Source organism: Heloderma suspectum, chromosome 9 (genome assembly GCF_057233095.1).
Source record: "Heloderma suspectum isolate Gila_16-S chromosome 9, 16-S_ref, whole genome shotgun sequence".
Classification (NCBI taxonomy): Eukaryota; Metazoa; Chordata; class Lepidosauria; order Squamata; family Helodermatidae; genus Heloderma; species Heloderma suspectum.
The window spans coordinates 28,900,490-28,925,325 of NC_139466.1; the positions used below are offsets into that span (position 1 = coordinate 28,900,490).

General features: G+C 47.8%; 1 protein-coding gene across 1 annotated transcript in view; it reads right to left on the reverse strand.

Moving 5' to 3' along the window:
- Positions 1–24,836, reverse strand: part of LOC146338550 (connector enhancer of kinase suppressor of ras 2-like) — a 122,588-nt gene that overhangs the window by 56,184 nt on the left and 41,568 nt on the right. The window contains exons 4-6 of the mRNA XM_084814027.1: positions 23,755–23,803; positions 17,473–17,648; positions 11,040–11,113 (exon numbers count right to left, since the gene is read on the reverse strand). Coding sequence (XP_084670153.1) covers positions 11,040–11,113; positions 17,473–17,648; positions 23,755–23,803 — 299 coding nt within the window. The remainder of the gene's footprint in view (positions 1–11,039; positions 11,114–17,472; positions 17,649–23,754; positions 23,804–24,836) is intronic.

The window sequence follows — 24,836 nt, forward strand, 5'->3', positions numbered from 1 at the left end:
ATCTCTGTGAGGCCGAATGCCAGTGCATTCAGCCTGCCAAAATCTGTGGCGGAACGAAGCCCCCCGCCCCACCACCCCGCAAAAGGCGCATGAAATGGGACACTTACCTGGTGCCGTTCGTGCTGCTTTGCAAATGGTGGCTGCGTCTGCAGCTGCCATTCGCTTCCCTATTTTTGCCATGATAGGCTATGTAAATACTTACGTAGCCTATCACGGCCAATGCAGGGACGCCATTTGCATCCTTGCAGAGGCCGTGATAGGCTACGTAAATATTTACGTAGCCTATCACGGCAAAAAAAAGGGAACGCAAATTTGCATTCCCTTTTTTTGCCATGATAGACTATGTAAATATTTACGTAGCCTATCCCAGTGAAAGACAGGGGTGCAAATGGTGGCCACTACGCCATTCGCGCCCGTTTTTTTTGCCGTGATAGGCTACGTAAATATTTACGTAGCCTATCACAGCAAAAAAACAGGAACACAAATGGCGGCTGCTACGCCATTTGCACCCCTGGTTTTCTTTTTTGCCATGATAGGCTACGTAGCCTTAAATATTTAAATATTTAAATATTTACGTAGCCTATCATGGCCAAAAAGCAGGAACGCAAATGGCGGCCGCCGTAGCTGCCATTTGCATCTGCAGGCTCCACATGGCACCTGCGAATGCACCCAGCTGGTGGCTCCGCAGAGTTGCCTGCGGAGCGGAGCGGAGCCGGCCTGGTTAGGATTTCGGGGGGAGGTGCAGAGCACCTCCCCCCCCCACTGCGAATCACCCCGCCGAAAAGGTAAGCGACTTTCGTACATCCCTAATTTTAAGTCAATCATTTCTCCAGACCCCCGTCTACATTTCTGCCATGTTACTTTAGCAGAGTCACAGGTACTTGGCCATATTTATATTTCTGTCTTTGAACGCAACAGGAATTTGCAAAGCAATGTAGATGCAATTGTGCTGCAATTATAAGAGTAAATTATAATTTTAGCGGAGACTTCCTCTCCATCCTGCCATGCTAGCCAAGCAAAGTCAGCACCAAGGAATCCCAACCCCGTCATTATGTGTCCATGCTCATCAAAGAGCTCTTCCACTCTGACATGTTTTCTTCTAAAGCATCTCCGCCAACTTGCATGCTTTTCAGATCTCCATACGTTCCATAAATCAGCCTTCCCCAACCTGGTACCCTCCAGATTTGCTGGGGGACAACTTCCATCATCCCCGGACAGCATGGCCAATGACCGTAGGAACATAGGAAGCTGCTGTATATCAAATCAGACCCTTGGTCCATGTAGCCCAGTATTGTCGACACTGGCTGGCAGCGGCTCTCCAGGGTTTCAGGCAGGATTCTTTCCTAACCCTACCTGGAGATGCCGAGGATTGAAGCTGGGACCTTCTGCATGCCAAGCGGGTGCTCTACCACCCAGCCATGGCCCCTCTCTGAAGCTGGCTGGGAATGATGGGAGTTGCTATTCAGCACATCTGGAGCACACCAGGTAGGTATGGAAGGCTGCCACAAGCCCTTCCTCTTATATAGCAGATTTGCTGGAATGCTTCGGAGAGCATGAAAGCCTGCTATGGTTAGGGATGGGTGGACTCACCTGAGAAGCCATCACTGCCGCTCGCCTATGCGAGCTGAGCCGCACACGAGCCCCTGGAAGGCTCAGCAAGTGGTCCACAAGTACCCTGCAGCCGCCCACTGCTTCATGTGAGCTGCCATTTTGACAGAAGATGGGGTCTCTAGATTTGTGTATATCTAATGTTGCGCACAACGGCGGCCGTAAAGGGCCATTTCCGCAACACTAGATATACGAAAAGGGCAGAAATGGCCCTTTACGGCCGCTGTTGTGCGCAACACTAGATATACACAAATCTAGAGACCCAATCTTCTGTAAAATGGTGGCTTGCCTGGAGAATGGGTGGCTGCAGGGCACTCCTGGATGGGTCCGGTAAGTCCTGGCTGCTTGCGCAGCTTGGCAGGCAGGGGCAGTGACTCACCAAGCTGGATTCAGGGATGTGAGTGGGGGGGGGGGAGTCTGATGGACTTCCAGACCCAGTTGGGCACCAGCAACATCCCTAGTTATTGTGCACACAAAACTCAATTTTTCTTTCAATGTTGATTTCAATTTCAATGGGTTTTTCTTTCAATGTCGATCAATAAGAATTTCCTAAGGACTGTTATTGTCTTCTCCTCATTATTTACTTTGTGTGCAGATGAGCTGCAAGGACAAAAGAAGAATGAAGACGTCTCCAGAAAAATCTAGACAATGGAAAATCAAATGCCACTTGTCTTAAATGGTTTGCTAGCACTTTGAAAGACAATGAAGGAGGAAGTCCTCCTATGTGAGGGTTTGGCCCAGATAGGTAGGCCTTGTTGCTTATGAATCAACATTGGCTTCAGCTTTTCATAAGCATAATGTAAAATTCAATACAGCCATGAGAAGGTGGCTGCCATGAGAGTGTATTACTGTTCAACAGAGAAGAAGCGAAAAGATATAGCTAAAAACAGCATATGGGGTTCAACCAAGAGATCACATCCAAAGTGATCTGTCTGTCTGTCTGTCTGTCTGTCTGTCTGTCTGTCTGTCTGTCTATCTATCTATCATCATCATCATCATCATCATCATCATCTGTTTATCTATCTATGTTCTATCTATCGCTAATCTGCTTTGATTTTAATCTATGAGCATGAACCAACCTGTATGGTACACTCATTGTCTAAGGCCCTCCTCCAGGTGCCTCCTCCAAGGGTGGCTCAGCGGGTAACAACAAGGGACAGGGCCTTTTAGGTGATGGACCCCCAATTCTTGAGGGAACTTCCCAGCGAGGCCCGCCTGGTGCCAACATTTTTATCTTTTCAGCACCAGGTTAAGACCTTCCTCTACTCCCAGGCATTTGACAGCATATGTTAGGTTTTTAATCAGGTCATGGGATATTGTTTGGATATGTATGTGTGTGTATGTGTGTACATTATATGTCTGCTGTCTGTTCATATGATTGTAGCCAAACTGTTTTTATATTATGCACAATATTGTATTTTATAAGGGTTTTAATCTTTGTAAACTGCCCCAGAAACTGCACCCTTGGCTATTGGGAGGTATAGTAAGAAATGTAATAAATGAAATGGAATATGATGGCAGAAATCTCACATCACAGCTCAAGAGTCAAGATACAAGACAGAAGGACCGCATTCCAGGATAAGATCTCAAGAATGACCCTTTCTGGGCAATTTTGTCTTGGCTTCCTATAATCTGTTGAGATGGCAATTACCCCCCTTCCCCTGCCCGGATCTCAACTCTTTTCTCAGTAGTTTTCCCATGATGTGGTAAGCTGCAACATCACTCTGGACTGGAGCATTGAGAAGTCAGTGTAGTAGCATGCTTGCTATCTGGGAAAAAGTTGTGTCAAAACAAATAGCTAGCAGATGCTTCCAAAATAGAAGGGAAATAATATTGGCCAATGAACAAATTCTGTTTAACAAAGACAAGAACACAAGAGCTGTTTGAAGAATTCAGTCTTTGTGGATTTTGATATGAACCAATGTGATTCACGCCCCCTGGTCTAATGTGCAGATCATAACTATCCAGTGACTTTTGCACTTCCTGACTGCCCTAGTGCAGTTCTCTGCTCAAAAATGGTACCCAAATGTGTTTTTAAAAGGTGTATTTTGAGTGAAAAGGCATTCAAAAACACACCTTTTAATTTCCTATGGATCTTTGTTAAAAGATTGCCGTTTAGTGTGGAAACGGAAGGGAAAAAACATACGCATGGACACATGCCAAAATGAAATGCACTGGAAATACACTGATCCACCCATCCTTAAAGAATACACAATGAAGGAAGGGTAGATCCTGAAGGGAACAGAACCTCCTAGTCGTGTCCACTAGATGGCAGATGCTAGCTGTTGATTATAGCCGCACACAGAGACAGAATAATGCTCCCAAGCATACTTGTGCCAAGGAAAGACAGTGGAAGAACGAGCCACCTCTTGGAATTCGGTTGCGTCCTTGCTTGCACACTAGTGTGGGTTTAAGCTGTCCTCTCATGCCACTGCAGGGTTCCATGTGCCTGCTCCTGTGCGTGTCCACTGTCTCACAGGACTGGGCCAGGAATAAGGAATCTCACCAAGAACACAACTCTAAGTTCTGTATGTTGGCATTACAATATTGATTGATTGATTGATTGATTGATTTCATTTATACCCTGCCTTTTTTCCTCTTGCAAGGAACCCAAGGCGGCTTACATTATCCTCCTCCTCTCCATTTTATCCTCACAACAACAACCCTGTGAGGTGGGTTGGGCTGAGAGTCTGTGACTGGCCCAAAGTCACCCAGTGAGCTTCCATGGCCGAGTGGGGACTAGAACCCTGATCTCTGGCTCCCAGTCCAACACTCTTGCCACTACACCACACTGGTAGACTTGTGCTCTTAGGGCTCATTCTAAGAACACAGAAACATAAGAAGAGCCCTGCTGGATCAGATCAAGGGTCCGTCTAGTCCAGTATTCTGTTCACACAGTGCCCAACCAGCTGCCCACGGGAAACCCACAAACAGGACATGAGCGCAACAGCACCCTTCCGCCCATGTTCCCCAGCAACTGGTGTACATTGGCTCACTTCCTTTGGTACTGGAGGTAGCACATAGCCATCAAGACCAGTAGCCACTGATAGCCTTTTCCTCCCAATACTTGATAATTAGCAGGGACACTGATGTCATCTGCCCCCCTCTCCAAGATTACCCTGTTCCCTCTGAGCTTAGGTGTAATCCTCAGAGTACCTGCGGGAAAATGAATGTTCCCAAGAGCAATGTATTGTTCCATGGTGTCATGAGGAGTATTTTGGGGTGGCTTGGTCTTGAACGGGTCATTAAGATCCATTTGCTTTACAAAAGACCTGCTCCTAGTGGAGATGAACTGGTTTGTTGATATGGCTCGACACAGCTGCCTGCATTTTTGGACTCTCACTGGGGGCGTGGCTATGAGGACCGTCATGATGAGCAGCTGCCCTGCAACATTTACCACTCCACCACTGGTTGAGGATGCATTTGTCCAACCCACCCCCCTTGAAAGCCATCCAAACTGGTCTCCATCACTACATCCTGTGGCAGAGAATTCCATAGTGTAACTATGCGCTGCATGAAGAAGCCCTTCCTTTTATCTGTCCTGAATCTCCCACCAATCAGCTTCGTGGGATGACCCCCATTGGGTTCTAGTATTAGGAGAGAGGGAGAAAAATTCTAGGATCTCCTTAAGCAATGCACCCTCGGTGGGCAGTTCAACAGAAAAAGCCTGGGTGTGCAAACCAAGAATTCTCTCCTGCTGCTCTTAGGGCCTTCTTGAGTGCTCCATGCAAAGTGACAATGGTGCTTTTGGGACGGTGGGCTGTAGCAAGATTAAGCTCATCAGAAAGTGCCTCCCCTGCTTCTCTGCCTCATTCTCATACCGTGAAGGTGAGGAAGCAGTTTCTGCACACTTGGAGTCAGGCTAGAGAAATGCAGCCAATTTTTGGAGGTGGGGGAACTTATCTGAGAGAGTAGTAGAGTCGGAGGCTCCCTCCTCCTTTTAAAACTCCCCCCCTGCTTTATTTCAACAGTTTTTCCCATTATTTCCCTACAGCCAAAGCAATCCCCCTCCATTTCAGACGACTTGCAGGTGTGGGATTTACATTTCTGGCCATAACAGACAGTAGCACAGTCAGAGGTGCCCTTTTAAACTTCCTTCCAAACTGGCATTGCCAAGAGCTATGTGGAGGGCTGCTTTTTATCCCATGGAAGTGGACCAGAGAGGAAACATCCTCTCTCAGGTCCGCTCCCCGGGCAGCGCCCACCAGGACCAACCAGCGATGCTGATCAGCTTCCAGCGCTCCTGATGAATTGCATGGTGTCCCAGGACAGCCAGCAGCCACACAGCTCAAGGATCATCCTGGCCTCCATGTCCAGCACCCAGATGGTGGCCCAAATGGGGATCCCAGGTAAGCAGGGGACCCGGGCTTGGTGCTGCTTTTCTGCAGTAGTAGCAATCCTCTTCCGTCCGGGCCATGTGACCCCACAATGCATCTGAGGAAAGATGCTATGCATAGCATCCTTCCTCTGATGTATCATGGGGCAAAATGGCTCCTGATGGAGTAGGATTTTGGCACTGCAGGAAAGCAGTGGCAAAAAGTTCGAAGGAGCATCTCTTCCTGTTTATACCTTCTTTTACCCTTAGGTCAACTGCAGAAACCCTTCTCCGGGTACCCTAGCTGAAGGAGGATAGGCGGGTGGCTACAAGAGAGAGGCCTTCTAAGTGGTGGCACTCCACTTATGGAATGCCCTTGCAAAAGAGTGCACCTACAGTGTTATCTTTTTGGCACCAAAGACCTTTCTTTTCTCCTGAGTATTTTAGAGACCTAGGCTGTCTTTACACAAGGCATTTATAGTGCACACGTGACTGGCCATCCACGGAAGTTTGCGGGTCCATTATACGACACCATTGTCATCCATGGCCCCTCCTGCGCTATCCCCGGCAAGTAGTAAAAAACAAACAAAACCCAGTTTAAATAAGGTATTTAAATACAACGGGGTGTGCCACCACTAGATGGCACTGTTTTTCATTGAAAGATATACAGGCTGCTGAGAAAGGACGTTTGGTCGTGTTCCTCGTCCAATGAGACAATTCTCATCGCGCCACAGAGGTGGAAGAAAATGCTCTTGGGGGGCTCCTGGATTTTCCTTTAATGCAGCGACACCCCTAGTTCTAGATTTTTTTATGGCTGTTTCACCTATTCCTGTGCTATTTGTATTGTATTGTATTCTTTTAAATATTTGCATTGTATTTTAATTGTTTGTAAGGCATTTTAGTCTTTTGCATGTAATCCGCCCAGAGAAGGTTGGTTATGGGTGGATGAAAAATAGAATCAATCAATCAATCAATCAATCAGTCATTCAATCAATATAATAAACAAGTTAAAGCAAGCAAGAAAGGGAGGAAACGTTTAAAAGAAGTCTCTGACTGAAAAAAATAAATCCCACACACCCAAATGTGCTCTCCAAAGTCATCGGAAGTTTTCCACTCCATTCTTTTCTCCCACCCATTTCATCTCTCTCTCACTCTCTCTCTCTCTCTCTCTCTCTCTCTCACTCTCTCCCCCATCCCCTCCCCCAATCCCCTAATCCCATGAATGTGATGAACAATTTCTCCTGAGAATGTTCAGCACAGCCATATAGCAAACTCCCATCTTTTCCACCATCTGCACTGGGCAAACTCACCCATAACTGTGGTGGCCTGTCATGTTTTTGTGAAGATTTTCTGGTGCAGTGACCAGATTGCTGCATCTTAAAAACACTCTACATCACAAAAAGCTGTCCTATGGGGATATAATGACCATGTTATTCTTATTTGATTTGTGCGGGTTGTCACATATTTTACTCAGCTGCAGCTCCCAAGAGATTACTCTACCATCTGGGGAAGCAGGATTTCTGTTTCTGAGGGTTACCGGAGGCAGAAGAGTGATTCCGACAGATCCTTTCTTCTTTGTCTTTAGGCCTGTGCGGTGACCTATTTCTCTGCCTTTGATGTGCGAACAAATGAGGGGCTGGACAAATGTTTACTTGTGTATAAAACACAGGTCATTATATTTGACAAGAAACCAATGCAAAACAGAACACGATGCTGATGAAGCTTACCTCCAAAACGGAAAAAAAGAGAGAGTTCCGCATGCTCCCCACAATTGTCCGCAATGTTGCAGCCTGCAGCTTGGGCAAAATCCATTGTGAGTCCTACTTAGAGTAGACCCACTGAAATGCGTGGGGTTTAAATGAGTCATGACTAACTTCAATCCCATTAATTTCAATGGGGCTACTCTAAGTAGGGCTTATGTTGGATTTTGCCCCTTGCCTGGATGTCAGGACCAGCCTCAGCTAGTGCTGGCCCAAAACTTCCAGGACTTTTCTGAGAAATGTTCTGAGAATGTTCTTCTTTGAGCTCCCCACAAACTGTCAGAAAATGTCAGATCCCTCAGAGAGAAGATTCAGTGAAATGCCTTCCAGCTGTGTCACACAAATATGGTGGAAAACATGGTAGAGAACGGGGAGGGGTGCAGCAAAGTGGTACAGCACGTGCTTTCCATGCAGAAGATCCTGGGTTCAGTCCTTGGCACCTCCAAATAGGCTGGGGCCCGAAACCCTGGACAGCTGCTGCCAGTCAGTGTAAACAACACTGAACTATATGCAGTGGAGGCTGGTGGCTCCAATTTTGGTGGGGCTGTGAATCCCTTCTGAGTTTCAGTCAGAACCAGCCAGAACTCTAAAGGTGATGAACCCTATCCCCCAAATTGACTCAGCACCCTGGATATCTCCTTTAGAGTTCTGGCTGGTTCTGACTGAAACCCAGAAGGGATTCACAGCCCCACCAAAATTGGAGCCACCAGCCTCCAGTGGCTAGATTAACCAAAGGACTGACTCAGAGCGTCTCCACACCCGGCTTTTTACCCCACAACTTTACCAGGGCTTCTGCTTCTGGATTCTTTGTGGGGTTAAGATTTGCTCCTTCACACACATTTCCTGTTTTTTCATGGGCTGCAAGTTCTATATGTTTCATTATACAGCCTCTAGATAGTGCCACTGTTATAGCGCAACTCCCTCTTTACAGACAAATTCAATTCATGTTTTTTTATTACCTCGTTATCTCCATTTCAAGTAAAGCCACGGACATGGCTGGAAAGCATGGAAGAGGTACTGGAGGTTGAGGACGTCATGTAAAGGGCCAGCAAACTTCAGTGAGTAACCAGTTTCCATAGCAGGATAAAAAAGCCCCATGTGTAGAAATCCTCAGAATGAGGTAGCTTCAGAAGTTCTTGCTTTCAGCAAGAACTGTGGACCCAACCCATTGTGCCAGGGGTGGTGAACCTCTTTCAGCCCAAGGGCTGAGTTCAGTTTTGGAGAAGCTCTTGGGGGCTGCATTGCAGTGGTGGGCAGGGCCAAAGGCAAAGGAGGTAGGGCCAAATTATCAAGAATACCAGCATATTGTCACTTACTATCAGTAACTAAGCCTTCAGAGAGGCATTTCAATCCTTTAGAATGGGGGAAAACTGCACAAAACCCAGGAAACCACAAAACAATCAGTGCTTGGGGAAAGGGGGTGGGGCCAGGGAAAGGGGGTGTGACTATCTGAGGAGGCCAGGAGGGCTGGATTGGGACCCCAGGCAGGCCAGATTTGGCTCCAAGGCTCAAGGTTCCCCATCCATGGAGTAGCATCCAACTTTAGAGTAGACCCATTGAAATGAATAGGAGCTTAGTTGTGACTAACTTAAATCCCATTCATTTCAATGGGTCTACTCTGAGTAGGACTAACATTGGCTACTGCCCATGAATTATACATTTAATACTGCTGAAGGAAGCAATGGGCGTTCCCACTCCTCTTTCCAGTCCTCCTCTTTTTATCCACCGCTTCCTTAACCATTCAGTATGAATTAAAAGTAGAGCTTCATTCGGTGTTAAATTATGCAAAATTCCTCAAAGAGAATATTCTGATAATTTTTCTGAGCTTTTTCTTTTTCACCCCCCCAACCCCTCCCCCCAATTTTGCCCCACAGAGAATTTGTGAAGAATTAGGCGAGGAACTTTGGGTGGCCATTTTTGCTCGGCCTTAACATAGGGATGTCAGAGAATTCTGCCACGGATTCCAGTGAGGCCAGATTCATTAGAATCCGCGCCCCCCGGAATCAGTGGCGGAACGGCCTCCCGCCCCCCGCGAAATCCCCCTGCGATGGAACTTACCTGGGGCGGATGCGGCAGCGGCTGGTCTCCCGGCTGGCCGCAGCCAGGCTGCTGCGGCCGCCATTTGCGTCCCTGCAGCTGTGATAGGCTATGTAAGTATTTACGTGGCCTATCACGGCAAAGGGTAGGGACGCAAATAGCGGCCGCTATGCCATTTGCGCCCCTGCTCTTTGCCGTGATAGGCTACATAAGTATTTACGTAGCCTATCATGGTAAAGGCAGCCATGCAAATGGTGGCCACAGGCCATTTGCATGGCTGCCTTTACCGTGATAGGCTACGTAAATACTTATGTAGCCTATCACAGCAAAGAGCAGGGGTGCAAATGGCATAGTGGCCGCCATTTGCGTCCCTGCTCTTTGCCGTGATAGGCTATGTAAATACTTACATAGCCTATCACGGCTGCTTGCAAGGATGCAAATGGCGGCTGCTACAATGGCCACCATTTGCGGCCGCAGCAGCCCAGCCATGGCTGGAACTCCGGCTGCGGATGGCCCCAGCTGGTGGCTCCCCGGAGCTGCCGTGGAGCGGAGCTGGCCAGGGAGGATTCCAGGGGGAGGGACGGAGCGCCTCCCCCCCACCGTGGATGCCCTTGTGCAGAGCCAGGTAAGGGATTCGTACATCCTTACCTTAACATCACTTTTAATTAGGCCTCCTGGAATGCTGGCACAATATAACATGCCTTTGGGCAGCCATCCTGTATACCCTGGTGCCCTCCAGATGTTTTGGATGGCAATTCCCATAGTCCCTGTATGTTGGCCATGCTGGTTGGGGCTTATGGGAGTTGTTGTCCCTAACATCTGGAGGGCATTAGGTTGCTTACCCCTGCTGTACATCGATTGCAGCATCCAAATAGTCACCCTGGACAAGCCACAAGATCTGAAATAAAACTCAGACAGATTTCCCTGTCTGCAAGGACCAGGGGCTGGCCCTACCATTAGGCAGAGTGAGGCAGCTGCCTCAGGCGGCAGATGCTGGGCGGTGGCCAGGGAGTGGTGGCAAACTGTTGCGAGACAGAGCTGTTTGTGCCACACACAGCTTACCCTGCACCCCCTAAACTAGCCTATTGCTTTCAGGTGCAGTGGAAGATGCTGTCCCATCACCAAATATTGATGTAAGGTTCAACTGCCAGTCCAGCTGGCTTGTGTACTTGGAATGGGGGAGTGCGCCTTGTCTTTTGCCTCAGGCAGCAAACTGTCTTGGACCAGCCCTGGCAAAGACTGCCTCCTTCATTTGCAGTCTGCCTCCCGCATTTACAGGCTGCCTTCCCCATTTGCAGGCTGCTTTTGCCCATACTTACTGTTTCCTCCGGCATTCGATGGCTCTGTCTATCCTGAACTCTGGTAAACTGATGAATCCTTCTGCTTTTTCATCCTATCAGGAGAGAAAGAGGAAACACCACTGACAAAAAGCAAATGGCTGATAGAGAAGATCCCGCTCACTCTTTTCATTACAGCTATACAGCTGCCAGATCACTGAGCAAGCCTGGAGTTAATGCCGGTTTTGTCTGTAGATGACCTTTAAGTAAATATGAGCACTTTCAATAAGGGGAAGGCATTTTTGAACCTATTCATAACTGGGTGCTGCTCAGAAAGAGGCACAGTGGCTCTTTTCTCCTTTGTGCAAGGAATATGTTCTTTGAAGCTGATTTTACAGCTGTTGATTTGGCCGGTGTAGATGGATGAGAATTTTGTTTCAGTTCCATTTTCATAAGATTTTACAGACATTCAGAAAACTCTTCATATTTGGGAGAGAAAGGACTTGAGATTAAAGAAAACTGAATGCAGGAGAAAATGAAACAGACAGTTTCACCCATCCTAGCTGTTTCCCACCAATTGTCTCCTTCCACATATACCTGCCCGGACCCTAAGATCATCCTAAGAGGCCCTCCTCCAAGTGCCCCCCACCAAATGAGGTGAGGCAGGTGGCTATTAAGGAGATTATTTGTGGTCTTTTCACAGCACCAGGAACTTTTCATTTTCCCTGGTTTTTAGCCCTTTAGTTTTAAAAACTCTGTTAGTGCATTTTCAGATCTTTGCACTTATGCTGGCTTTTCTCTTGGTAGCTACTTTGGCTGTATTCTGTTTTAAACTTACGGTTTTTATATTTTATTTATTTATTTATTACATTTATATCCCATCTTTTTTCCCCCTTAAGGAACCCAAGGTGGCGTACATAATCCTCCTCCTCTCCATTTTATCCTCACAACAACAACAATAACAACCTTGTGAGGTAGGTTTGGCTGAGAGTCTGGGACTGGCCCAAAGTCACCCAGTGAGCTTCCGTGGCCGAGTGGGGACCAGAACCCAGATCTCCCAACTCCTGGTCCAACACTCTCGCCACCACACTACACTGGCTCTCACAATATTATGTTTTACTTTGTTATTGTATTTTATGTTTTTAAGCTTCAGCTCATGGGCAGTATCCAAATGTAATAAATAAACAAAATAAATAAACCAGATGTCTCTGGGAAGCCCACGAGCAGGACACAGAGGCCACCATCCTCTCCTGTTGTGGCTCCCAAGAAGGAACATGGAGGTTCCATATATGTAGCTGTCATGACTAGTCACCACTAAATGACACATTACGTGGAAGATACACAACTGGGTCTCTTGACATTATTTTTTTCTCCTTTAAGAGAGCAATCCTATGGTCCCTGGGTGAGTGTCCCAGGGACATCGGATGGCTCAGATTCCCCCCTCCAAGGTTGGAGACAGTGCTCCGACCTCGGAAGAGGGAGCTGAAGATCCAACTCCCTCCCCCACCCCCTCACAGCCGGCGCAGAAAGAACTGCACCGGCTGCCCCTCTGAGGTTGGAAAAGCAACCTCAGAGCTTCATGAAAGGGGATGTTCCAGTGCGCAGGGAGGGGAGGAGACCAGAGAGGACAGGATACGAGTTATCTTGCGCCTCCTCCATCCTGCTTCCCTCCTCCGAAGTGCCCTTGCTAGATGGGCTAAAAAGCTGGTCTAGCGAAAAACACCCAAAGTGGAGGACGGGGAGGTGAAGATTACCTCTGCTGCTTCTCCCGCCCTGCTGGTTTCAGCCTGGCAGGGCACAGGAAACTCGGAAGCCTCTGATTTTGGGGGCTTCCGAGCAGCAAGGGCGCAATCGATAGGATTGTGCCCTAATGCGGGGGGGGGGGGCTGAATTTGATTGGGGCTGCAGCATGGAGGTTAAACTTTCCGTCCTGCTCTCCCCTGCATCTAAATCATGCCCCCTTCCCCAAAGCTGCTGTGAGCCCTGCCAGGGGTCTGGAGGGGGGAAGGCAGGGAAATGCAAATACCTATCTAGATCATGGGAACAGTCAGAGCAGGGAAGGTTTAAACACTCTCCCTTCCCCAGCACCGCTGCTCTGACAACGTCCAGATTCCCTCCCCTCTGCATATTACAGAGAAAACAAAAATCTCAGGAGTTCCAGTCCCAGAACTCCCACATCACGGCTAGTTTGGGCCACCGCACCTCCTCACCCTCTTCCGCCTGCGTCAGGATTCACACATGGGAATCAGCAGCTCAGACCCACGGTGGAGCTTCTGCTGCCCTTTGCATGCATTTCAGCTTGCACAGGAGACAGGCAGAGTCAGAGCCTCTTGCATGTATTTCCCACCCTTCCTCCTAGGAGATCAGGGCAGCATATATGGTTTTCTGATCCCCCCCTGCCCATTTTATCCTCCCAACAACCCTGTGAGGTCAGTTAAACTGACAGATGGTAATTGGCCCAAAGTCACCCAGTGACCTTTATGACTGAGTGGGGATTCAAACCCAGGTCCCCCTAATCTTAATCCTAACCCAACACTAACCATTATACCAAAACGGCCTCAGTGAGAAAACATCAGACGCCAAGCAGAATTGTAGACTGCATCATAAGAATGCTCTTCTGGGCAGCTGCTCCCCCATTCGCTCGTCCTTCCCCAGCCTGGTGCCCTCCAAATGTGTCAGACTGCAACTCCCATCACTCCCAGCCAGCATGGGAATGATGAGAGTTGCAGTCCAACACATCTGGAGAGCATCAGGTTGAGCATCAGGAAGACTGCCTTATCGCACCTCAATTTCTCTCCTTATTTTACGCAACATATGCATTTACACAACACTATCCTCAGATTGTCAGCTGGCCTGGTGTCGTATGATGGCTAAGAGACATACCATGCAGTCCTATGCATGTTTACTCAGAAATAAGTCTCACTTTGTGCAGTAGGGCTGACTCCCAAGTAAGTGTGCATGCATAGGATTGGAGCCTGGGCTATGAATCAGGAAGTTCTTGGTTCAAATCCCACCCTAGCGGTGAGCCTACCAGATGGCCTTAAGGAAGCCATTCTCTGCCCCTGAAATATGATAATACTGCTATTGCTACTGCTACTGCTATTGCTACTGCTATTGTTACTGCTACTACTGCTGCTACTGCTATTAACAACCTACCTTACAGGATTGTTGGGAGGATTACAATATGATAATGTATGTAAAGTGCTTTTAACACTTGAACTTTACAAATGTTGACTATTATAGTTATCCTGTACAAATCACCATGAATATCCCGGTTAGGGAGTGGGGAGGTGGTAGTGGTAGTGGTGAGTCATGTGCGATATTCATGGAGGTGTTAGCAACAATGGTGCTTTTCAAACAGAGGATGCAGTGTTAGGGATGCTTGAGGAATTCATCGTTTGTGAATTCTGATGGGAACTGAATTCTGATGGGAACTGATCTGTCTGCACCTTCTAGATGGATGTGTGGATCTGAACATAAATCAGGGGTGCAGAACCTCTTTCACCCTGAGGGCCGAATTCCATTTTGAGATGCTCTCGGGGGCCACATTCCAGTGGTGGGTGGGGCCAAAGGAAAAAGGGGCAGAGCCAAAAATGCCAGCACATTTTAGCCTCAATCTCTTACTGCCAGTAACTAAGCCACAGGAGAGGCATTTCAACCTTTTGTAATGGGGGAAAAACTGGACAAAAGCCAGGAAACCACCAAACGATCAGTGGCTGGGGGAAAGGGAAGGTGGCATAGCCATCTGGGGAACCCCAGTGGGCCAGATAGGTGTCAAGGGCTCCTTGGAGGCCTCTCTCAGTCTAATCCAGTAGCCAAGTCCAGACACAGACAAAGGGATTCCTTTCAAAGCTTTATTCTTCTTTTACAACTTAACAACTATACCATTTGCAACTAGACCTGAGCAGCACAATACCTATGCCTAAGTTGGAACAGTTGGTCCCTGTTTGAAAGGGAATTACTGGCAGACCCCTGAACTTAAGGACTAGGGAGAGTCCCTCCCCTTTTCCCTTGGATCCTCTGGGCGCAGCCGTTGTTTGCGCGCTAACCGGGCACTACGCCTCCTTTCCGTGCCCTCCATCTGGCGCCACTCTCTGCATCTGCGTCGCGCATCCACCAAGTCTGCTATCCATGCTCTGTTACTCCCTGGACTGCTATCTATGCTAGGAATGCTGGTGGGAGGAATCTCCGTCAGCTGTTGGCCCTGGGAAAGAGGAGCGCGCTCCCCTCCCAGGAGCGACTGCTCTTCCTCAGAATCAGAACTACTCTGGGATTCTATGGGCTCAGTGTCCACCCTGACATCAGGGACCCCAGAAGGGCCAGATTTGGCCTCCAGACCTGAGGCTCTGCACCCATGACGTAATGTATCCCTTGGATTTTGTACTTCTCTGAATGCGGTGGTGCAGGCCTCAGAAGTATTTGCATGGCTGTCTTGGCACATGGACTATTTATGTTATTTATTATTGTTGTTGTTTATTCGTTCAGTCACTTCTGACTTTTCGCGACTTCATGGACAGCCCACGCCAGAGCTTCCTGTTGGCCGTTGCCACCCCCAGCTCCCCCAAGGTCGAGTCTGTCACCTCCAGAATATCATCCATCCATCTTGCCCTTAGTCGGCCCCTCCTTCTTTTTCCTTCCACTTTCCCTAGCACTTTCCCTAGCCTATTTATTATTACATTACATTTATATCCCACCTTTTTCCTCCTGTAAGGAACCCAAGGCAGCTTACATGATCCTCCTCCCCTCAATTTTATCTTCACAACGGCCCTCTGAGGTAGGTTAGGATGAGATTGAGCCCACAGTCACCAAGTGAGCTTCAAGGCCGAGTGGGGACCAGAACCTCGATCTCTTTCCACTGATGCCACCACACTTCCCTCACTGAACTAACTGATACTTGGGCATAGTTCATTCCTTTGTAAATGTGGAAATCCTCTATGTGCAGCAGTGCAGAACGTGCAGGAAGAAAGTGCAGGACAGTCGCTCTTGTGGGGAGCTGCTATCTCCTTAACTGTTGTATGGACAACCACCCATCTGCCTTGATGTCTGGGAAGTAACGTTTAGATTGGCATGTGTACAATACTCCCAGCTTCCCTGCTCCTTCCATCACCAAAAAGGGTGGAAGGATCTTGCTCATCATGGCTATTCTTGTGTACATGTAACTGTGCATGTATGTGCCATGCACACATTACTTCCTCTATGCAGTATCTAGCATGGATCCGAGCCTACCCAATGTATCAACAGTGTCCCCATTTGCAAATTCTGAACCTATCCATATATAGCAGGGGTTTTGAACCTCTTTCACCCCGAGGGTCCAATTCCAGTGGTCGGTGGCGCAAAAGGCAAATACGAAAAATACCAGCATATTTTAGCTTAAAGCTTTTACTACCAGTAACTAAGTCTTAGCAGCAGCATTTCAATCTTTTAGAATGGGGAAAAAATGGCACACAAGCCAGGAAACCAGCAAACAATCAGCAGTCAGGGGAAAGGGACTAGGGCCAGGGGGAGGGGGCATGGCTTTCTGGGTAGTCCCGGAGGGCTGGATTGGGACCTCAGGGGGGCTGGATTTGGGGCTCAGCACCCTTGATATATAGCAAAACTATATACAGCAACAGACTCTGTCAGCCTTTTAAATACCCTACCCACATTACTAGCTTGCAAAAGTTACTAGGCTGTATTTTTTTCAAACTAGCTTCTGGGGCCTTGCAGAGGAACACAGAACTAGGGCTGTCAGAGAAATCTGCAATGGAAAAAAATGAGTTCAGATTTCTATGAATCCGACCCATGGATTCCACAGTGGACCAGCTTCTCCTAGTTGCACAGATTCCACGGGCTTGCAGACTTTTTTTTTTTTTTACTTTCCAAAATTTTACCCAAACTTAGTCATAGAAAAATACTAAAATAAAAAACACCAGCTGAAAATGCGCATTTTCCCCATAGGCTAAAGCATGAAAATGCACATTTGGGGGGGGGATTTGTGCATTTTGGGGGGGATTTGCACATTTTTGTCTGTGCAAATTTTCACAACTGCAAATTTTCACAATGCAAATTTGCACAAATTCAAGAAATGGGAAAAGAACGATTCCACTAATGGGGGGCGATGCAACAAAAGGCACCTGGCAATCCATGACATGCAGATAGAATGGATTTTCCAAAGTCTGTACATCCCTACATAGAGCTTCATCTATCTTGCAGTGGCCTACTGCATTTCTATGCTGGGTGCAGAGGAGTTGGCTTCCCTCCTTTGGCAGCCCTCTTGGCTTCTATGCTCAGCACAGATGGTGGACAGAGCACTCCATCCTTCATTGGCCAGCATGCTCGCTTACCTGCATGGAAGTCCTTGTCGCCCTTGGTGACCAGTCTACTAGTTAAATCCAGGGCTGGCCCACACCTCAAATGTACTCTTTACCAAGAAGTAGTGTGACAGTATTCAAGTTTTGGGTTTTTCGTCTTCCTCCTAATTGTTGTGGTTACTTACATTCTGGTTCGTGTACCAATAGAGGGAAGAATCCTTCAGGACGAACCAGTATTTTTTCCACTTCTGGACGAAGTAGCCTTTGGCATCCTTTTTCTTCCACAACCAGCCCTCGCAGTCTCCATGCCCTAAGTCTTTGCAGGAGATCCGTCGCCTGCTGCTGTTGTTCAGCGACCCTCCTTGAAGGAAAACGGCAGCATGAGAACTTCCAAAATTTGGAGAGAGGGCAGGTAAACACATATTGCGTCCTCCCCTCCTTAACAATGGCTCACAAAAACAATTTACAGTGTTCTGTACAATGTCTTTGAATAAGAAAGGGCAATCCATCTGCAATTCCTGAATCCTTTTGCTATTTTATCCATATAATCCAGAGGTTAATAAGTGTCATTTAGGGCTGAAACAGGTGTAATGTAAGAGATGTGTGATCTGATCTCTTGATGTTTGTTCGTTGCCATTAAAGCAGGTGTGTGTGTGTGTGTGTGTGTGTGTGTAAAGGGGGTCTGTCAAATTTTGATCAGAGCAGTACTGCTACATGGGGGGGGGGGAGTTTCCTAAGCCTCTGCCTTCCATAGTTTTCCTGATCTATTTAGTCCCCAGAGGCTATCCACTCTGTAACAGAAAAATGGTAGTGCTGGGCCAAATGTTCCCAAAGTAGAACTTGTGGGCCATTTAAAGAGATGGAAATGGATGGTGAAAAATGGCAAAGCTGCCTTCTCTTTTCTGCTTTTTGCAGGGTGGTAGCACATTTCATGGGTGGAGGCAAGACTCATCAGCACTGAGCACAGGAATTTGTTTCGACTATCAGAACTGAATTGAGCTCACAGTCCTTGGTGAAAGGGCCATAGCTCAGGAAGTAGAGCCCATGCTTGGTATGCAGAAGGTCCCAGATTCAATCCCCAGCATCTCCAGGCATGGCAGTACTCCTGCCTGAAACCATGGAGAGCTGTTGCCAGTCAGTGTCGACGATACTGGGTTAGACACACTCAGTATATGGTAGCGTCCTACGTTCCTTGCACACAAAAATCCATTCCTGATTACAGCAGTCTAATTCAGGGGAGGTGGGAGTAATTTTGCTTTGCGATCGTTAAACAATAATTTGGCTGATCTATTGCAGATCATCCATAGATCTACCAGTTTAGATCCCAAGCTACCTTCTGCCCACCCCCTATATTTCACATGGAGGGGGGAGTTAAGAAAACAGCACACCTAGTAGATTCATGGCTAAGGTGAGATTGGACCTTCAGTTCTACCAGTTCACACTCAAGGTTGGATCCAGAAGTTCCCCTCTGCTGACAGAAGGCGCCTGCTTCTAACAGTTTGGGTCTTACCATTGGAGGAAGGGAACCTTTGGATCCAACCCTCACTTAGTGTCTTAGGGCGCAATCCTATGGAGATAGGCGGCCACATCCGAACTCAGAGGCCTATCCAATGCAGGGCAGGCGAAATACGGAGGGGATCATCCCCTCCGTGCCTCAGCCACCTTGCATTTGCGGCTAGACAACCACTTTCGGCTGTCTAGCCATGGGAAGGAGGAGCGGGAAAAGCGGCTACCAGACAACACATAGGATGTGTCGTACTGGCATTTCTGCCTTCCCACCCTGGAATGCCCCCTGGATTGCCCCGTTTTCACTGCTCCGCATTCCTCTGGTGAGTGCAGAGTGTGGGGCTGTTCTGAGCTGCCTGTGAGGCAGCATGGAAGTGGGGGGAAAGCTGGCTCTCAGGGAACCAACCTCAGAGTATGGGTTCCGAGCTGGGTTCCTGGAAACTGACGTATCTCGTGGCTGTCTAGCCACTGACTAGCAGCCATAGGATTGCTCCCTTAGAGTAGTATTGAATGTTAGTCCTACATAGATTAGACCCACTGAAATGAATGGGAGTTAGGTTAGCCATCACTAACTTATGCCCTATTCATTTCAATGGTCCTACTCTATGTAGGACTAACATGCAATACTACCCTTCATGACCCCAGCCCTCATAAAATACAAGTGGGCTGTTAGAATGTATCCAACGAACAACAGCTTCAAATATTTCTACAATTAGATTGTAGAAATATTTGATACAGACTTGTATTCCTGCCTGACTTGGACTCCTGCATTGAGCAGGGGGTTGGACTCGATGGTCTTATAGGCGCCTTCCAACCCTACTATTCTATGATTCTAGATTGATCAGGTCTTCCTCACATTGGCCATTCTGCAGCACTGGCTTGGCTTCTCTTCCATTCTGAAATGCAACTGCCGAAAGTAGAATAAGGTTGATCTGGATACACAGATGTCTGAAGGACTTGGTCAGCTTCTTGACTTTTGATTTCTTGGTGCTTCCTATAACATCAGATGTTGTTATAGATTATTGGGACTTTATTTTGTCTGATCTCTTTTTAAGGAAGTAGGAGAGAATGGTCAGTGTATGCCACATGTATATTTATCAGAGGTTAAGGAGCATATGGGTTTTATAGGACACTATTAAATGTACTTCAACAGGAAGACTTCCTTTTCATCATTTCAGAACATCAACTTGATAACCCTGAAATTTTATTCTCCCTTTCTCCCTCCTCCCCACTTTTATCACCAGAAACAGAATTTCCCCCTGTAATATTCATATCATTTTCCTTATAAGCCCAGGGCAAATTTAATTAAAACATTAGGCTGTTCAGTGTGAAAAATTGAGTTTACATTGTTATATTAATTATATTTGTCCTACAGCTGTGAAGCAGAGTCATGAGTTTAGATCCCATTAAATTACTATTCGTTCTTCTATGGTATCCCACAGCTAAGCTCTGAAAAGTTGATTCCTTTTGGAATGACATTCTGAATTCTAGCCAGTTTTAGAAGAACTCCAGAACATGCAAGCTGGAAATTAAGCTTTAGGGTTTGGGGAGCTAAAAAGGACCAACTTCTCCCATACAAACCTGCCTGTTCGCTAAGGTGAATCTGAGGCCTTCCTCTGGGTGGCCTCACCTACAGAAGTTAGCCTTGGTTGTTGGCCTATGGCAGTCTTCTCGAGCCTGGTACCCTCCAGATGTGTAGGACTACAACTCTCAGCATTGCCTTCTGGCATGGCCAATGGTCATACTGGCTGAGGATGGTGGGAACTGTAGTCCAACACAACTGAACAGTGCCAGCCTGGGGAAGGCTGATGTATGGTATTGTCAGGGTGGACACTGAGCCCATAGAATCCCAGAGTACTTCTGATTCTGAGGAAGAGCAGCCGCTCCTGGGAGAGGAGTGCGCTCATCCTTCCCAGGGCCAACAGCTGGCAGAGATTCCTCCCACCAGCATTCCTGGCATAGATAGCAGTCCCGGGAGTGAGAGAGTGCAGGAAGCAGACTTGCTGGACACGCAACGCCGACGCAGGGAGGGGTGCCAAATGGAGGGTGCGGAAAGAAGGCATAGTGCCTAGTTGGCATGCAAACAACGGTTGCGCCCAGAGGATCCAAGGGAAAAGGGGAGGGACTCTCCCTAGCCCATAAGTTCAGGGTCTGCCAGTGATTCTCCTTCAAACGGGGACCAACTGTTCCAACTTAGGGCATAGGTACCCTGCTGCTCATATCTAGTTGCTAACAGTAGAGTTGTTAAGTTGTAAAAGAGGAATAAAGCTTTGAAAAGAATCCCTTTGTCTGTGTCTGGATTTGGCTACTGAATTAGACTGAGAGAGGCCTCCAAGGAGCCCTTGACAGGTATTTATTTATTTATTTATTTATTTATTATTGCATTTATATCCCGCCTTTTTTCCTCTTGCAAGGAACCCAAGGCAGCTTACATTATCCTCCTCCTCTCCGTTGTATCCTCACAACAACAACCCTGTGAGGTAGGTTGGGCTGAGAGTCTGTGACTGGCCCAAAGTCACCCAGTGAGCTTCCATGGCCGAGTGGGGACTAGAACCCGGATCTCCCGGCTCCCAGTCCGTCACTCTCACCACTACACTACACTGGCTGTCAACGACAGGGGATTAGGTATCCCTAATGCTATGTAACATCAACATCAAATCATGGTGTGTGTGTGTGTGTGTGTGTCTGGAGTTTGGGGGTTCAGTGTCACCAATATGCTGATGACATCCAACTCTACCTCTCCTTTCCATCAAAATCCAAGGAAGCTGTTCAAGTTCTGAATCAATGTCCGACATCAGTAATGGACAAATTGAAGCTCCGGGTCAGTAAAAAAAAAAAAAAAGGCAGATTTGGGAACAAGGGTTCAACCTGTCTTGGATGGAGCTGTACCCAGTGGCGCCGCTAGGGCCAGATCATGGGGCAGAGATCCTGGGCCCTGTGCTTTGGGAGGTCCCCTAAATGTCCCCATGACAAGCAGCAGTGTCTCCTCCTCCTCCTTGCTTGTTAAAGGAAGTGCTCTGGCAGCCAGCCGGTTGAGGCTGCCACCCTGCAATGTGCTATGTTAAATATTTTTTTCTTTCTTAACTTTGTATGAGCTGAACCAATCAGATGCTGACTTTGGGGGAACACAGCCAATGAGGGCATAGAAGAGGCAAAGGGGTGGACTTTACACCACTCCTGTGCCCTCATTGGCTCTGCTTCCCCAAAGTCAGTGTCTGATTGGTGCAGCTCACTGCTAAGGAAAAAAACTCTTTCGTTTAAAACCATGCGCCATGGGGCGGCAACCTGAACCAGTTGGTTGCTGCAATGCTTCCTTTTACAAGAAAGTCAGCTGAGAGGAGGAGGCATCACCACCAGGGCTAGCAAGATGGGAGGGAGAAGAGCAATCCTGCATAGCGAAACCAGAAAGCATTAAAGGAATAGAAAGGGGAAATCAGTGGCAGCTGGTAATTCCAGCTCCCAAGGGCTGGCGATTGCATTCTGGATTTTAGTTACAACCAGCCAAAGCTCTGAAGGTGCAATCCAAGGTGCTCAACCCATTTTGGGAATAAGGTTCAGCACCTTGGATAGCACCTTTAGAGCTTTGGCTGGACGGTACATTCAGATTGGGACCATGGTGCTTAAGGGGAGAAGGGCTTAAGCTCCCTACCACGCCCACTTTCATCCTGAAGTCCGCCTTCCAATGGAGACATTTTTTTCTTATTTTTAAGTCCTGGGGTGGGGGCTAGAATTTTGGGACAAAAATGGATGGAGGAAAACTTATACCCTCCTCTCTCAGAGTGCCTTGGTCCCAATCTGAATGAGGGCCATGCACACTTGCCGGAGAGTAGGGAAAACAATCACACATAGCTCCACTATGCATGATTAGGAGAACGTTTAGTTTGGTCTTAGAGTTCTGCAAATGTGATCTCCCTGGAACAGTTACTGTCACAGGGGGTAGGATGAAAATGGTGAGTAGAGCTGAATCCAACAGTTGTCAGTGATGGGATTATTTAGTAGGGATGGTGGAGAAATCTGCCATAGACTCCAGTGAGGCTGGATTCTTTAGAATCCTCCCCCCCCCCGGAGTCCATGGTGGAACGGCCTCCCCCCCCCCGAAATCCACCCCGGGATGGACTACCTGACAGCTGTGGTGGCAGCTGCAGTGGCTGCAGCAGCTGCGGCTGCGGTGGCAGCTCCAGGTCATCTTGCAGCCTCTGCGGCTGCAAATGGCAGCTGTTGTAGCGGCCGCCATTTGCGTGCCTGTATTAGGCCATAATAGGCTACGTAAGTATTTACGTAGCCTATCATGGCCTAATGCAGGCACACAAATGACAGCCGCTACGCCATTTCATGCCTGCCTTTTGCCATGATAGGCTACGTAAATACTTACGTAGCCTATCACAGCCTAATGCAGGCACGCAAATGGCAGCCTCTATGATGGCCGCCATTTGCGGCCACAGCGGCCCGGCAGCGGCCGCAAGTCCAGCTGCGGTCGACCCCGGCCTGCGGCTCCGTGGCCTTGCTGAGGAGCGGAGCCAGCTGGGTAGGATTCCGGGGGGGACGGATTGCCTCCCCCCACGGTGGACCCCAGCAGCGGATCGGTAAGTGGGATTTGTACATCCCTATTAGTTAGTAATGATGCGTCCTGTTAGAAAGGCAGTTAGCAGAGAAAAAACAAAAAGGCAAAACAGAATGAGCATTTACCAATCCCACATGACACACACAGTGTGTGTGTGTGTGGGGGGGAAGGGAAGCTTATGCCCTCCTCTCCTTAAGCACCATGGTCCCAATCCGAATTGGGGCTGTGCACATTTGCAGGAGAGTAGGGAAAACAATCACACACAGCTCCACTGTGTGTGATTAGGAAAACGTTTAGTTTGGCCCTTAGATGTTTTGCCTGTGAAAATGCAACACTTTCACCTAAGCATGGTCTTAATTTCTGAGTTTTGTAATACTTAGTAATTGTTGAAACAACTTACCTTTGGGCCATTTTTTGCTTTTTACCCTCAGAGAAGCGTAGTGAAAAGACTGGGGGGGGGGGGACAAGAGAGAAACACCCATCAGTTACTAGCTAGCGCATGGAAAGTTAAACAAAACTGTAGACAAAATCCAATGCTAAACATCACATAAATTACTGTTTCCAGTTGTGATTACACCCCCCATTCTTAAAACTTCCACAGAAGCTAGCATTTTCTGTAAGAATTATGTGTATTCTAACAATGCAAAGGATGAAGACAGACATTTTAAGTATGGTGAGAGAGGTCATGGCTCCAGCCTTAAATAACAGCCAGGACATGGTCATAGAGGAGGATGAGCTGGCCAAGGGCTTAACGTAAGAACATAAGTATATAGGAAGAGCCATGCTGGATCAGACCAAGGGTCCATCTAGTCCAGCATTTTGTTCACACAGTGGCCAACCAGCAGCCTGTGGGACACCCAAAAGCAGGACAGGGAATGCATCAGCACCCTCCCACCCATGTTCCCCAGCAACTGGTGTACATAGGCATAGTGCCTCTGATATAGGAGGTAGCATACAGCCATCAGGACTAGAAGTCATTGATAGCCTTCTCCTCCATGAATTTGTCTTGCCCTCTTTTAAAGCCATCCAAATTGGTGGCCATCACTAAGTCTTGTGGAAGTGAATTCCATAGTTTAGCTACGTGCTGTGTGAAGAAGCCCTTCCTTTTATCTGTCCTGAATCTCCCACCAATTGGCTTCATGGGATGACCCCATTGGGTTCTAGTATTATGAGAGAGGGAGAAAAACGTCCCCCTATCCACATTCTCCACACCATGCATAATTTTGTACACCTCTGCCATGCCTCCCCTTACCCACCTTTCCCCCCCAAGCTAAACAACCCCAGCTGCTGTATCCTTCCCTCCAGCCCCTAGATCATTTTAGTGGCCCTTTTCTGCACTTTCTCCAGCTGCTCTGACTAGGTATGAGGCTCAGGGCTCACTGTCTGTTTTGGGTCTTGTCAGACAAGGCAGAAATCACATCAGGATAGACACTGCAAGGAGTGCTGGTTGGAGGATTCTCCCATAAGGAGCTGTTGTCTCAG